This window comes from Globicephala melas, chromosome 6 (genome assembly GCF_963455315.2).
Source record: "Globicephala melas chromosome 6, mGloMel1.2, whole genome shotgun sequence".
Lineage (NCBI taxonomy): Eukaryota > Metazoa > Chordata > Mammalia > Artiodactyla > Delphinidae > Globicephala > Globicephala melas.
Genome location: NC_083319.1, coordinates 50,756,830 through 50,773,482, shown reverse-complemented (window position 1 = coordinate 50,773,482; position 16,653 = coordinate 50,756,830). Strand labels below are relative to the sequence as shown.

The 16,653-nt window shown below is 40.5% G+C and overlaps 2 protein-coding genes across 4 annotated transcripts in view; both read left to right on the top strand.

Moving 5' to 3' along the window:
• The window catches only part of PIP5K1B (phosphatidylinositol-4-phosphate 5-kinase type 1 beta), a 328,734-nt gene that overhangs the window by 62,606 nt on the left and 249,475 nt on the right, over nt 1-16,653 (top strand). The gene's annotated exons all lie outside the window — the stretch shown is intronic.
• Nucleotides 8,896-11,518, top strand: PABIR1 (PP2A Aalpha (PPP2R1A) and B55A (PPP2R2A) interacting phosphatase regulator 1). The gene has a single exon (XM_030877054.2). It carries the CDS (start codon nt 9,003-9,005, stop codon nt 9,879-9,881), a length of 879 nt encoding a protein of 292 aa, XP_030732914.1. The 5' UTR covers nt 8,896-9,002; the 3' UTR covers nt 9,882-11,518.

The window sequence follows — 16,653 nt, the reverse complement described above, 5'->3', positions numbered from 1 at the left end:
ATTATATGCCAGCAAAGACAGTAGCACGACAGCAGAATTCAAAACAGGGTTTAAAATGAATAAGTGAGAATAAGCCTGTGGGATTAGTCCCAGTTGAAAAGTTCAGCGCCATCAGGGAGGGTAGCTGCTGCTGTTGGGGACAGACAGATGACTTGCTGCGGGGAATAGGATTCACTGATCTAGCCACATTTTTAGTTCCTGATGGCTTCTCCACCCTGTGGGGTCCATCTCTTCTCAGGCAGACTCAGAGAGTGAAATTCTTAGAAATGTGTTTTTTCTTATTTCTCCTTCTTAGAAATTGTCCACCTAATTGCACATGAACTTTTCAGTTCATACTTCTGAGACCACAGAAACTGTGTGTCTCTAAAAATGACTAATTGTCTTAGGGAAGAAGGCGGGGAGAGAATTTTATTTCACAGAATCAAACTAAAAGCAAGAAAACAAAGGAAGCTTTTTGATGAGAGTAGGGGAAGAGTAGGCAGGGTCATTTTGCAATCATAGCACTAAGTATTTTCATTGAGAGAAGCCTGTTTGTATAGGGCCTTTACCATTTGCAAGGCCTGTTACGGACATAGCTCGTTTGATCTTTACAACAAAGAGGTTGTGTCCCCACTTCATAAATGAGAAAAGCAAGCCCAGAGAAGTTGACAGACTTGTCCAAGGTCACTGTGCTGGAAGTATGATTGTCTGACTCCAGGTTTGGTACCTTTTTTTTTTTTTTTTTTTTGCTATAGTCCTACTGGCACTAACATTTTGAGCCCTTTTAGAAGTTTCCCAGACATCCAACTGGAAGACCCAAGTATATAATCCAACTAGATTTGCAGCTTTTGCATGTTTCAAAGTTAACTTTATGCATTATCCGTAAAGACATCAGTTCTTTTTTCTTGCTTGCCAGATGGCCTAATCTTTTAAGGGAAAGATAGCAGGCAGGTAGAGAGAAACATGAAAACAGTAAAGGACAACAATCATAACCTTGGTTTATGGCCTAGGAGAAGTTTAATGCCAAAGAGAAGGCACTAAAAAATGGGTACTGCCTAAAATGTATAAAATTGGCGAGGATCAAAAAATGATACCAACTCATTGTTCTACTTTAGTCGAAGGACTTAAAGTAGAGAGTGGGGGCTGGATGGCTATTTTTAATACCTTCCCTTGAAAAAAATTGAACAAAATAACTACAATTCACATATATTTGTTTGCTTGAACTTTGGTGAGGACCTAGGCTGTTTAAGGCTCCTCTGTCAGGCCTTTGAGGCCCCCTTTCTGCCTTTTTACTTCTTCCCTATAAAGATTGTAGCTCCGTGCAAGTGGCATGATGGCTTTTAGCAGTTATCGAAAATGAAAGGTGAGCGGGTCAAAAGCCCCTTAGTAAGCTTTGTGCTTTGATCTTCTAATCCTTGCTGCTGCTTTAAAGTTTTAAGGATTAGATTAAGCAACCTCGAGGGTAGATGCTAGGAAGAGTCTCTGTACTTACTGGCTCTCAGTAAGTGTACAGTAAATAGTTGATAACAGTTTCTGAGATCATCTACTATTTTTCTTTCATTATGATAACAAAATAAGTTCCCTGCGGCCAAAGTTGCGTCCTCAAACACAATTCTCATTCCTTCCATATGTAATAACAGGCCCCGCTGAGTTCCTCTGACGTTACTTTAACTCTGTTTCATTTCATGAATTATGCTTAGGAGGATACTGCAGAACCGACTGAACAGAATACACGGATTGCAGTTGAGAAAGTCAAAGGCTCTAAAATGGGCTTCATTTCCTCTTTCATGCCTTCATAGAAATAAGTAACTTTGAGGGCTCTTTGGGAACAGGGCCAAGGAGAACGGATCGTTCTGTTGGTGATCTGGCCTCAGACAAGTGTCCAGTGTTTGTGTGAGGCTCCTGGAGTCTATTGGTGTTTAGGGCCCCAGTGAAAGGCAGCTTGAAGGGTGTATGTGTGTGTTTCTGTCTGCTTTCTTTGTCCTGTCAAGGCCAACTAGCTATTCTTCCCCTGATAATGTTGTGTGTCAGAGAGATTTGGAAGCTTAGTGTTCGAATTTAGAGTTAGACTCGTGGTTAGCGTTTGAATAAAATATCTTCATCCCGACTAAAGTACATTCTTATTCTGTTTTGTCCTCCATTTACATTCCAAGTTCCCATTCTGTTTTTCTCTGTGTCGATAACATTTTGAGGACAAACTTGATATGCAATAAAGTGTATACATTTTAAGTACTTAATAATTTTTTACCTATGTTGATGCCTGTGTCAACAGCACCCAGAACAGGATATGGAACATTTCCTTGTGTCCCTCCCAGTTAGTAGTCCCAAGGGTAACCACTATTTTGGCTGCTACCTCCATCGATTGCTTTTGGCTGTTCTTGAACCGCATAAAGAGGTAGTCAAAGAGTATGCACTCTTTATGTGTTTGATTTCTTTCATTCAACATTGTACTGTAACTCATCCATCTTGTTGAGTAAAAAATTCCATTGTATAATGTGTTCACCCTTTTGACTGTTCTGTTCATGGACATTTGGGTTGTTTCCAGTTTGGGGCTATTATGAATAAAAATGCAAGGAACATTCTTGTACATGGCTTTCAGTAGACATAAGTACTCATTTCTCTTGGATATATACCCCAAAGTGGAATTTCTTAATCATAGAACATGCATATATTTTCTTTTAGTAGGTAGTATGATGTACTGCCAAACATTTTCCCTAAGTTGTTGTACCAGTGAACACTCCTGAGCTCCTATGCTTTGAAAGTATACTTTTCCTCTGCAATATTTTTATTCTAGATAGGTGATATTAATAAATGTGGGATATGGAGACATTTTCCAGCTCATCTCAGATTATACATGTACACATATTTTTGTATTTCACATTCATTCAATATGGATTCAGAGGTGGATATCTGCCTTTTTATATGCTTGGGGGTTTAATAGTCAAAAATTGCTCCTAGATGTTTATAGAACTCCTATTTGCTGTAGCCCCAAACTGTAAACGGTGCAAACTTCCACTGCTGTTTGAATGGATAAATAAATTGTGGTACATTTAAAGGGTAGAATTCTATACAGCAACATTATGTTGAATCTCAAAAATAAAATGTTGAGTTAAAAGAAATTGCTCCTAGGAATTAAAAGGAAACTACCTGTTAGTTTGAAAAAATAAAATATTAATCACAATAAAGTTTAATGAGCAGATGTTTGATTTTATGACTTACTCCTAAGTGTGGTATTTAATTCATACCCGGAGTGAAACCAGAAGGGTGAATTGACTTAGGGAAGATCTAGACCTGCCTCTGGTATTATTTTTGCAACAGGCTGAATTGCATTTTATGGCTGCTCTTTTCTTTCATTTATCTTTTATTCCTTTGAGACGAAGCACTAACTCAATATATTACATACTGCTTAGAATCCTCAGCCTGAGCATTTTAACTCTGTCAAGTGTGTATAAGCAGATGGTTTAAAAAGAATGGAAACTTAGGACTTAAACGTCTTGGTTCACATAATGGTTTGTTTGGGTAGCCTACCTGCATGGGCTGGAGGGCCCTGTAACTAATAATGATATTCTTGATATGAGAAAAGGAATTGTCAAAGTAAGGAGCACTTAGAATCAGTCTAGAAAAGCCTATTAGGCTTTTCTGGACTTTCAAATACCAGAGTTCTCTTCCCTTTTGGACAGAGCTACATTAGTCCATTCATTCATTCATCATTCACTTGCACAATGACTCAACAACTGCTTACTGAGTGCTATGTGCCAGGCCCTGTTCTAGATAATAGGCTTATGGTAAGGAACAGAGCAAAGGCCTTGCCCTCGTGGAGTTTGCCTTCTTGAGGATGAGGCAAGAAAACAATGTATACATATTGTCATGTGGTGCTCTGGAGGAAAATGAAAACAGAGTGAGGGGGATGGGAGTGTAGACTTGGTATTGGGAACTGTTGTTGCTTTTTACAAGGAAAGGTCATTCGCGCAGAGAGCTGAAGGGATGGAACAACTTGATGTCCACTGGAAGAAGAGTAAGCTAGGTGGCGGGGGAGCATGCCAAAGCATAGCAAGGAGGCCTCTGCAGTTGGAGGAAGGCAGTGACTGGGTGGGTAGGCAGAGGGATGGCAGGGACCCAGATAGAGCTCTATAGATCATTGTAATGACCTCGGCTCCCCCCCCCCCCAGTGGGAATCCACCAAAGAGTTTTGAATAGGGAAGTGACTCTTCAAGTCTTATTTTTAAGGATGACCTTGAACATAGGGTGGAGAATTGACTGTAGAGAGAAGGGTAGAAACAGGGAAACAAGTGAAGATCTCTAATAGGTGTATGTTTGATTTTGTAGTTATCACCATCTCTGTGCTTTATTAGTAAAGATGATTATTGTGTTTATCCAGACATGGATGAACAATGTTGGCACGTTTGAGGCACACTATTGATAGAAATAATTTAGTAATATGCAAATTAGCAATATGCTGTGGATATTATAAAATAAGCTCTGTAGTTAATACTTTTTTCCTATTCATCTAATATTGATTTTCTTACGGAAGCTCTTCCTCTCTCTTCTGTTTTTATTCAGTACTGTTGTACCATTCTTTCAGCTGCTCATGCATGAACTTCAGTTGTTTGTGACTCCTCTCTGTTTATCCTCCATACAGCCACGCAGTCAGGTTCTGGGTTGTTACCTTCCGGTCGCCACATCCACCTCCTTTTTCTGCCATTCCCAACTTTAGTTTCGACCCTCTTTTCATCTCAGAGTTAACCATCAAATTCTCCATCTTTATTTTTTTTAATAGATCTTTATTGGAGTATAATTGCTTCCAATACTGTGTTAGTCTCTGTTGTACAACAAAGTGAATCAGCCCCATGCACACAAACATCATCCCCACATCCCCTCCCCGCTGAGCCTCCCTCCTACCCTCCCCATCCCACCTCTCTAGGTCATTGCAAAGCACCGAGCTCATCTTCCTCTGCTATGCTGCTGCTTCCCACTAGCTAGCTATTTTATATTCAGTAGTGTGTATATGTTGATGCTACTCTCTCACTTTGCCCCAGCTTCCTCCTCCCCACCCCCCACCCCCGTGTCCTCAAGTCCATCCTCTATGTCTACATCTTTATTCCTGCCCCTAGGTTCATCAGTACCATTTTTTCTTTTTTTTAGATTCCATATATATGTGTTAGCATACGGTATTTGTTTTTCTCTTTCTGACTTACTTCACTCTGTGTGACAGACTCTAGGTCCATCCACCTCACTACAAATAACTCAATTTCGTTTCTTTTTATGGCTGAGTAATATTCCATTGTATATATATGCCACATCTTCTTTATCCATTCAACTGTCAATGGACATTTAGGTTGGTTCCATGTCCTGGCAATTGTAAATAGTGCTGCAGTGAACATTGTGGTACGTGACTCTTTTTGAATTATGGTTTTCTCAGGGTATATGCCCAGTAGTGGAATTCCTGGGTCATATGGTAGTTCTATTTTTAGTTTTTTTTTTTTTTTTTTTTGCGGTACATGGGCCTCTCACTGTTGTGGCCTCTCCCGTTGTGGAGCACAGGCTCCGGACGCGCAGGTTCATCGGCCATGGCTCACGGGCCCAGCCGCTCCGCGGCATGTGGGATCTTCCCGGACCGGGGCACGAACCCGTGTCCCCTGCATCGGCAGGCGGACTCTCAACCACTGCGCCACCAGGGAAGCCCTATTTTTAGTTTTCGAAGGAACCTCCATACTGTTCTCCATAGTGGCTGTATCAATTTACATTCCCACCAACAGTGCAGGAGGGTTCCTTTTTCACCCCACACTTTCCAGCATTTATAGTCTCTAGATTTTTTGATAATGGGCATTCTGACCGGTGTGAGGTGATACCTCATTGTAGTTTTGATTTGCATTTCTTTAATAATTAGTGATGTTGAGCATCTTTTCATCTTTCATCTCTTGGCCATCTGTATGTCTTCTTTGGTGAAATGTCCATTTAGGTCTTCCGCCCATTTTTTAATTGAATTGTTTGTTTTTTTTGATATTGAGCTCCATGAGCCGTTTGTATATTTTGGGGATTAATCCTTTGTCCGTTGTTTCATGGGAAAGCAGCAAAAAGAATATAGGTTTTGAAGTGAGGTCTTGATTCATATTGGTTCAGATCTTTGTTCTTCCATGTAGCTATAGGGCCTTTTGCAATTTTTGAACCTCACTTGTCCCTTTATAAGATGAGCATAACAGTATCTGCTTTATAGGATTACAATGAGAATTAAGTGGAACTATAGTGTTTAAAGGGCCTGGCAGCATTGGGCATTTAGAAAATGTTGGTTCTTTCCACCTTCCTTCTTCCACTTCCCTCTATCTAAGATCCATCCACCTGGCAGGCCCTAAAGCATAGCTCTCATTGTGTCATTCCTCTTGTCAACGGCTTCCTATTGCCCCACATGTTAAATACAGGCACTTTTGTTTGGCATTCAGAGCTCCAATTCTCTGACTCCAACTTTAATTTCCAACTTTTTCCCATTACCTATTCGTCTTCATGTACTTTATGTATTAGCAGATTTGCTATTTTATACTCATGCTTCCAATTCTATATAAAATATCATCTATTAAAATCCTACCTGTCCTTCAAATTCTGTCTCAAATACCATTGCACTCACAAAGGTGTAAACTATCTGGAAGTGGTTTCTCCTAGTCTGAAGTGTTACTGCACGTGGAGGAGGCACCATCGTGCCCATGCTCTGGAGCCCGAAGGGCGAGGTCCCACCGCTTCCTGTCATCCTGGGCACATTACTGAATCCCTGCGTCTCAGTTTCCCCTGCAAACTGGAACAAGGCTACTTACTTCCTAGGGTTAGTGTGAGGATTAAATGAGATTCTACGTATGATGCACCTTGAATAGCGTGTGGCACTTGGAAAATTTAAATCAGTTTCTATAACTAGAGGTATGAATAATCAACATTGTTTCATTACCAGGATCTGTATTCTATGGGGACTTCAAATTAAAAGCTGTTTGAGAGACAGTGGAGAGGGCATGGATTAGGATTCTCATACTGGATTCTAGTACTGGTTCCCACTACTAAACAAGCTATGTGATGCTGACTGTGCTGGCCTCTCTGGATCTTACTTTCTTCAACTGCAAAAAGTAGGCCAAACAAAAATCACTAAGCTCTCTTTCAGTTACCTAGGCACATGGATATCTAATAGACACTTCCAACTCAAATCAAGCAAAACAGAACTCTTAATTTCTACTCCTCTAAATACACTCTTTCCCTATCTCAGTAAATGATACTGCCATCTACCCAGTTTACGTAAAACACCTGTGAGTTGCCTTTGAATTATCTATTTCTTTCACCATCTAAATTGAATCCATCTGCACATCCTATAGGTTCTACTTCCAAAACATATCCTGAATCCATCTACTTCTCCCCCATCGCCATTGATACAACCCTAGTCCAGTAATCTCTTGTCTGTACTGTTGCCATGGTTCCTAATCCATCTTTGTCTCCACTCCTGCCCTCTTTCAGCCTGTTTTCCACAGAGCCAAAGTGATATCTAAAACATAAACCAGATAATATCACTCTCCTGCTTAAAATGCCCCAGTGGCTTTTCATCATACTTAGAATAAAAGCCAAACTCTTTTACCCCCTCATACCACTCCCCCCCGTTATGCTTCAGCGGCACGGCCCTTTTTTCTTTTCTTGCCAGCTCACCACACTTACGTTTGCCTTGGGCCTTTGCACCTGCTAGTCTCTATGGTTGGAATATTCATCCCCCAGATGTCCGCAGGACTTGGTTCTCGTCATTTAGATCCCAGCTCTATCTAATTGCCCCCTCCCTTCTACCAGTAGTGCTCTATCACACCACCCTATTTTATTTTTTCCTAAGGCTTACCACTATCTGAAAAATAGCCCATATATTTATCTCTTCTCCCCCAAATAGAAATTAAATGTCTCCATATTAGGGCCTAATTCCTACCACATTGCCTGGCACACAGTTAGTTATGTGCGAAAAAATCTGACTGAAGACACTAAAGAATAAATATAAACCGATTTTTAATGATATGAAAGTTTGTTACTTACATGAGCCAAGTATTGTGTTTTTATTTTTGAAGTTCGAGGACCTATTGGTTTTCCCCTCATTAAATTCCTCATCCTAAATGAACATGATTGAGCACATATGCCTGTGCTGGAAATACGATTCTAAATAAAACAATAGTAATACAGGTTGGTTTTTTTCCCTCTTTGACCGAGTTCCCAGATTTTCCCATTCTCTCCAACTCCTCTCCTACAGTACCACCTTACTGCAAATTACCATCATCTCTGGCCCCGAGGATTGCCTCCTCTCTGGTCTTTTTCTGTAGGTTCTAATCTCCCAGTAACGTTATTCCCCGGACTGCAGCCATGGACCTTTTCAGTCGCCATTATACCCATGGCTGGAAAACCTTCCGAGTTTTCACTGTTCTCAGGATAAAGGTCCACCACCTCACGTCCCGCCAGCTTACTCTCCACTCCAGGCCACACTCCCTCCCTCCCTTCCTGGTTCCCGCCAGCCACCCAGCTGGCAGCCCTCGCTTCCCGCTTCCCAGGCAGTTCTACACCCCATCCTTTTGGCCTGCTTCTTGGGATCTCAGGAGATGGTCCCTTGCTCAGGGAAGGCCTCTCTGGTTAGGACGAACTCCACTCGTAATCATACAGCCCCACATCGCCAAGGACCTCTCTTTCAGAGCTCTAATTTTATAAATATATACTCCTGAATATGGTGGTAACCTTATTAACATGCGTTAAAGCAGGTCTGCGCTCACAGATATCAGCGGAAGGAACGTACTGACTGGCGGCCCAACCACTCCTCCCCCCTCCCCCTAGGGCTGCGACGCAGCTATTCTGCGTTAAGCGGGCGCCACGAAGAGAGACATTGTAGGGCGCCTGCGCCAAGGGGCACGCATGCGCAGAGGGACGAGCCCGCTGACAGATTCTCGGTGGCGGTGGCGGCGGCAGCGGCCCTGGACTGCGGGGAATGGGAATCCTAGGTCTTTGAGCACCGCCCCCGCCTCCCTGCCCGCGACATGGCTCAGGAGAAGATGGAGCTGGACCTGGAGCTGCCTCCAGGCACGGTTGGGAGCCCGGCGGAGGGCGGCGGCAGCGGCAGCGGCAGCGGCGGTGGCGGCGGGGGCCTCAGGAGGTCTAACAGCGCCCCCCTGATCCACGGCCTCAGTGACACTTCGCCGGTGTTCCAGGCCGAGGCGCCGAGCGCCAGGCGAAACAGCACAACGTTCCCGAACCGCCACGGCCTGCTACTACCGGCCTCCCCCGTCCGCATGCACAGCAGCCGCTTGCACCAGATCAAACAGGAGGAGGGCATGGACTTGATCAATCGAGAGACCGTCCACGAGCGCGAGGTGCAGAACGCAATGCAGATAAGCCACTCCTGGGAGGAAAGTTTCAGCCTGAGTGACAACGACGTGGAGAAATCCGCCTCCCCGAAACGCATCGATTTCATTCCGGTGTCGCCAGCACCGTCACCCACCCGGGGAATTGGGAAGCAGTGTTTTTCACCATCCTTGCAAAGTTTTGTGAGTAGCAATGGATTGCCTCCAAGCCCTATTCCCAGCCCAACGACCCGATTTACTACCCGGAGAAGCCAGAGTCCAATTAATTGCATTAGACCAAGTGTTCTTGGACCATTGAAAAGAAAATGTGAAATGGAAACTGAATACCAGCCAAAGAGATTTTTCCAGGGCATCACCAACATGCTTTCTTCTGACGTTGCACAGCTGTCAGATCCTGGTGTGTGTGTATCTTCCGATACCCTTGATGGAAACAGCAGCAGTGCCGGATCTTCTTGTAATTCACCAGCGAAAGTCAGCACTACCACCGACTCTCCTGTGTCACCTGCCCAAGCGGCCTCTCCATTTATTCCAGTAGATGAACTTTCATCTAAGTGATTCACCCACCCATCCTGAGACTCGGTTTTGTTTTTGTTTTTGCAATGGAGAGAAAAATGAAGTTGGAACAAGCACTGAACTTTGTCGATTAATTTGAGGCTATTTCCTATTTTACCCTTTTCCTTTTTTGGAATTTCCTGAAATGTTGTTATTCTAGAGAACTTTTATGTCAGATTCCTGCGGGTGCCCTTGAATTCAGTGTAATATTTTCAGACGTTTTCCCAATAAGTGTGTTGAAGCATACATCTTTACGCTGCTAATATGTCTAAATACATATGTTATCCCTTGATTTTTTAAAATAACTGAGAGCTCTATTTATTTATGCGATTATTAAGTTCTGATGCAAATATAAATGTTGAATTAATCAGCATAGTAAACTGATGTTTTAAAATTCCATACTTCATGCCCACACTAATTTTTAATGTTATTTTCAGTGATTGCTAATTTCTATTTGATGAAGAACAATAACTTACCTATGTACAGGTATTTTTAAAATGTTAGTTTTATCCATCCAGTGGTTGTCTGTTTTACCCAGGAATCCTTGAATATTTAAGTTTCTGGGTACAGAAGTGGATGGGGGATGGTGATAAAAGAGCAGAATATAAAAGTTTGCAACAAATCTTTTAAAATTAAATATATAAAAGTAAACATATTTAAAAAACATTTTCTAATGAAATTTTAATAGTAATTCTAATAAGTTGTACAGATATAGCTACTATACAGAATTTCTTTTTTTTTTTTTTTAACCAGAAAGTGCATTCTTTTGGGCATAATCCTAAAGTGAAATGGGACAGTGCCTTGCAGTCTTAGCCCACTGTACATAGGCTGAGGCCAGGTTCTTTGTACCACTGCAAATTTTAAAGTTTTTCCATTGTAGAAGATGTGTGGGAAGCCCTGTTGAACTTCAGCAGAGCACCCAGGCAGATGAAACTCTCTCAGTCATTAATATGCTTTAAAATACCCAATCGTGCCTCAGTGAAAATCCTTGCCAACAAGGAACCAGTGCAACTTTTGGCTGCTTTTATGCTCTGCCCATCTGTCACCTTCTTGGTTTTCCCTGGCTCAGGAAGGAAGCAGCTGTTTCCTTGCCAACAGGTCCTTCCTCTCCACCTCCCAAGAAACTAGGGCATCATCGGTTAGACAAAGGTACAGTGTGACTCAAACTTCTGACAGTAAGCAACAACAGGACCGTGGAATTGTTTCAGGAACCTCTGTGGTTAAAGCTACAGCTGGACTTGACTGCCTGGGGGATGTCGTTTAATTAAGGGGCAGTGACTTGCCAGAGGAAATCAGGGGAGAGTCATCTAGGTAAATCATTATTTAACTTAGGTTTTGTTAAAGGTAGAATTGTGAAATGTTCTTTTCTTTGCCTTTTACAATTAAGACAAAGTATGAAAATATTTAATAGCAAATTTTTTTATATTATACTTCCTTATATTTCCTGTATCTTCCTTAACTAGATAAGTAGGTAGATAGAAAGAATGGCAAACAAAAGGGGAAGGGGAAAAAAAAGAAAAAGAGAGACCAAGAAACCAAGACAAAATGTTCCGCCTCACTTTAAGTTATTGCCTACAGAGACTTTAACAATTACGTGGAATTTTTACAACTATGAGAATAAATGGAACTGGTCAACTTTTGGCAGTTGCCTCAGGAATTCAGTTCATTACATCGAGGGTAAGATCGTGTCCACAGGCTTAAAATTCTCTATTCTGGGTAAAAGGGTTAATGTGCTCCAGTTCTGACCTTGTTCCTCAAATTCAAACGTATGTGTCCAACTTCCTGTTGGGCACTTTGACCTGCTTCCAGAGGTACTTTAACCTCAGCACCTTCGAAACAAAATTTATTATCTCTTCATTTAACTTGTTCTTGTATTACCTAAATTGATGTTATCCTATCTAATTTCTTACAACCATGGGAAGCATCTTTGACTTGCCCTTTTCTCTGTGTGTCAAATCCAGCTCAATCACCAAGTCCTGTCTACTTGTGAAGTGAATCTTGTGTCTCCCCTTCTCTATCTCTGTTGCCCTGATTTAGCTTAAGTTCTGGCGTAAGTGATCTTGCAGCCTATTTTCTTACCTCCCTTTTGGCCCAGTCTTCACACTGCCTCTAAAGTGATCTTTCTAAAATATAAACTTGAGTTTGTCATCCTCCTGCTTAAAATCTTTATATGCTTCTCCATTTTCTATAGTGTAGAGAATGCTTTCTTTAACTTGACATATGATAAGGTCCTTCATGAGCTGGCTATACTCTAACACAGGTTTAATCCTCTGCTCATCCTGTCCCAATTACACATCTTCCCTTCTTACTCTGTAAACACTAGACCACTTGATACTCTAAATATGCCATGTACTTTCATGTGTTTGTACCTTTGATTAAATTGTTCCTTTCCCTAAAATGCCATTTCTATCCTTTTTACCCAGGAAAATGCTGTTTCTTTTTATTGCATTTGAATTTAACTATGAAATAATGTATACCTTCTGCTTATAAAAATATTTAAACAATACAGATATCTATATAGTAAAAAAAAAAAAATGAAAGTCTGCCTTTTACTATGTAAAATTCGTCTTCACTACCCATAGGTAATTTCTGTTAATAATTCGCTATATGTCATACAAGATGTTACTTTGCCTTCCATGTATATGTGTATATAAATTCAGGAAACCAACATCTCACTGACATCTCTCTTTTCTTTCCCTCATATCTAATCATTCACCAAATCTTATTGATTTTATCTTCCAGAATCTATCTTCTTTCATCTGTACTGCCACCTGGATCCAGCCTACCATCATTTCCCTCTTCGGCCTCCTAATTCCCACTTGTCCCTTCACACTCATTCTGGTTGGCTACCCGTTCATCCTCCATACAGCAACTAGAGTAATCCTTTTAAAATTGCAGATCTGATCCTTCCATCTCCCAGCTTAAAGCTTTTCATTTGCTTCCTGTTGTTCTTATGGTATACCAAAATGTATTAATTCTGCCCTAGGAGGCCCTGTGCAGTCTGACCCTTGCCCCTCCCTCCCCTTGCTTTCTGTGCTCCACCCTCACTGGCTTGCTTGCTTCTTGTTCAGTACATCTTGTTCTCCTGTTTTATGGGCTTTTACCAGATCCTTTTCCCTGAAGGTATAGAGAAGCTTTTATTTCTATAAGTTTATTTTTATATATAGGTGGTAAGTTTTAAATCAGATAAGGCTCTAAGAGTTTATATAGACAATTTAGATTATTATATTATTGCTCATGGCTTCAGTCATTACTCTATAGAATGTATAGGCTTAGCTCATGTAAGAATTAGCTTCAAAAAAACCTTTTTAAGGTATTAGTATTGCTAATCTATAAACTTTGTGCTAGAAGCCCCAAAGCACATACCAACATTGAGTTAAGGTACAGTTTGTCATGTATAACAAACCTCTGTTGTATATTTTCCTTTATGATGTTTCTCAAAAACGCAGTGTAAATGGAACATATAATTAATGGTCACCAAATCTGCAGCTGTGGGATGTCGGAACCTTTAAGCGTACTTAAAAGATCGATTGTAATCAAGAATAACCTGTATGGGATTGCCTTCCAGTGGTTCACATTTATCAGTTCAGCCGGCTACATACCTATAGCAAGAGACCACTCTTAGATATTTGGCATATAAGGGGGAAAGGGTCAAGACTTATGAGGGAAACAGGACTGAGAATTGTTTTCTTATTGGCATGTTTTTAGATGAGTAGAAAAAGTCTGAAGATCCAAGAGAGAAGTGGGAGATTGGGGGGAATAGTCGCCAAAGCAACAAACCGAAGAAGATGATGTAACTGATACTTCCTGAGTAGCATCAGTGAATAGAAGAAGGAGTTGGTCTTGGAAAGGTTGTCTAGAATAATTTTTTTTTTCTTTTGCAACAGGAAGGAGAGTGAAAAGGCTAGGCAAAGATAGCAGTAAATGTTGAACTGATTTGTGTTGCAGGAGTTTAGGGGTTTGGAGGCAGGTGTATATGAAAAGTGAAAAGAATTTGTATCTGATTGCCTCTGTTTTCCAAGTTTTAAGGAGTGTAGGATGTTTCAGGGTGGGGCAGGAGTAGATTTGGAAGCTTGAATGAAGTAAAGGTTTAATGCTACCTCTGTGAGAATCTGTAAAGGAGTGACAAGGGTGAGTAGGAGCTTTAGTAGGCCACATTGGATGACAGGTTGCCATTGGATGTCCGGTGCAAAAGAAGTAGATTGGATTGACCTAAGTTTGGGAATTGGTTAAGCGGGAACTAGGTAAAGTCAAGTGTGTGAAGCAAATAAGTATTCTGCTGAAAGTGGAGTTGAGTGATTGGCCAAGATCTTGGAGATGCTAAGAGAAGTCAGCAGCGGGTCATGGAATAGGCCGTTTATTTTCCCAAGGTCTTACATTACAGTCATCCGTGACAAAGTATACAGAGAATCTGATCTCACTGCAGAACTCTCACTTTAGCAGTTTTGCCCATATTTTTCATGTCTCATTGTGTTCAGAGACTCAATCCTGAATCAGCAAGCCTTGAGTTCCATTTAGTGGATTTAAAAAAAAAGTTTTTTTTGGAGTCAGATTGCTCACTGTAGCCAAGACAGTTCTTTATGCCTTCCCTACCTTGCCATGCAAGTAAAAAGGTTTTCTTAAAAGTTGATATGACCTTTATATTAAAAAGTATATATGAAGTACTTGCTACATGTCAGGCACTCTTCTAGCTGCTAAACAAATGTATTGTTTCATTTAATCTTCATCAGTATCCTCTGAGATTAGTGCCATATTATCCGCATTTTATGTGTCCTCACTTATCATGGAGGCACAGAGACATTAAGTACCTTGCTCAGGATTCCGAACTGGGAGGCAGTGGTTAAAAACACAGACTGTGGAGCTGGGTGGCTGAGGTGTAAGGGTCACTCTAGGTAAAGTCCTTACAGCGGTGCTGGGCAGTTAGTATCAACTGTCATTACTGTCCTTGTGGTGGTGATTGTTGTCATTATTGTCACCTAGTGTGGACTTGCTAAGGAATCTTCTTTATTATCCATGAGTGATGAAACTCCTACTTTCACACTCAGTAACAGTATACTCTATCCTTCTAGGCAGCCTGTCCTTTTATAAGATGAGAGTTTTTTGACGTTGGAGTATTTCTTACACTGAGCAGACATTTCCCTCTGGAACTTACACCATTTAATTCAAGTCCAACTCTCTGGAAAATGCAGAACAAGCCTTATCTCTTTTTTAGATGATAGCCTTCCCTTCACAAATCAGAAACACTGATCCCTCGGTAATGACCTCTTCTTACTTCTGGATCGGGGGAACCTTGAGCAATTTCTTTAGTGTACTTCCTCTGTGAAATCAGGCTATCGTTGCTCGGCAGCCAGGATTTTCACGAGATTGTGATCCCTTTAATACTGTTCGCTTTCCCTAGTAGAAAAGCAAGAGATGGTCTAATAACATGAGCCATTGCCAATAGTAATAATAATAATTAGCACTAATATTTACTGAGTATTCAGTAAGGGCCTAGACACTATTTTCCATGCTTTGATTGTAATGAGTTTATTTAATCCTCATGACAGCCCTGTGAGGTAAATGCAATGATTATTCCCATTTAACAGATGAGAACACCAAATACATTTTCTCAAGTCTGTTACTTTCTATTATTTTTTTTTCCGTTTGAATTTAAGTCTTTTTTGCCTTTTCCTTATGAACAGACTTTTTTGGTTTTGTTTTTTGAGATAAAGCCTATTTTCCAGCTTGCTAGGGTTGCCACTTGTTTTGAATCAAACGATATGTTTACTTAAAATGATGGCTTTAGACATTATTATCATATTAGGGGAAGCAATCAGGAGGATTGCTTTCTTTACTAATAGGTTAAAAAAAATTAAAGTTGTATAGAAGGATATCATGGTTTACATATTTTAAAACTGATTTGCTATTCGAAATAAGAAATCCCCAAACTACAAATTTTAAATTATTGTTTTAAAAAAATTTGTATATATATGTATATGTTATATATGCTTTGTTATACTTGAGTTATACAGTATCCTTGGTTGTCCTTAGATTTTCACTCCTGGGGAAACAAAAGCAAGAACCATTTGACCGCCCCCCCCCCCCAAACAAACTCTATAAGGTAAAAATGTATCATTTTTAGAGGAAAAGTAACAGCAGGATTTAAAGAGTGATCCAAAATCTTTTATTACCTAATTAACAAATTCGCCTTCTTTCTCTATAAGAAGCTCTCCCCAGAGGTTAGAGATTTAAATTCAGAACACTTGAGCAATCCCTGAGAAACTATTATTCTTCTTACCTTTACTTCATAGAAAATCACTGTTCAGCAAAAGGACCCAAAAAGGAAAACTTGCCTTTGAATGCATTTTAGAATTGGTGCTTAAACTTCAAGTTTCACAGTGTAACGTCCCTGCATTAGATATTTTGAAACAAACCATTGAAAGCCACAGTTTGTTCCAAAAGGTTAGTATCATTTTTGGAAGTTCAATAAATATTTTAAAATCACCTTAAAAGTGACTTTTGATTCTACCTATAAGGGAAATGAATCTGAAAAAGAATAGGTAGGTAGGTAGATAGATAGATAGATATGTGGATAGATAGATAGAGATAACTGAATCACTGCTGTACACCTGAAACTAACACATTGTAAATTAACTATACTTGAATTAAAAAATAAAAATAAGGAAGTTAACCTTAGTGAAGTTAAGTGATTTACCCAAGCTCACAGAAATAGTAAGTGGATGCAAATAAAATTTGTACATAGATCTGTACACCACCACCACCCCCCCCCGCCAAA

What these genes read in the sequence shown, in the direction of transcription:
- PABIR1 (XM_030877054.2), top strand. Translation starts at nt 9,003, where the DNA reads ATGGCTCAGGAGAAGATGGAGCTGGACCTGGAGCTGCCTCCAGGCACG.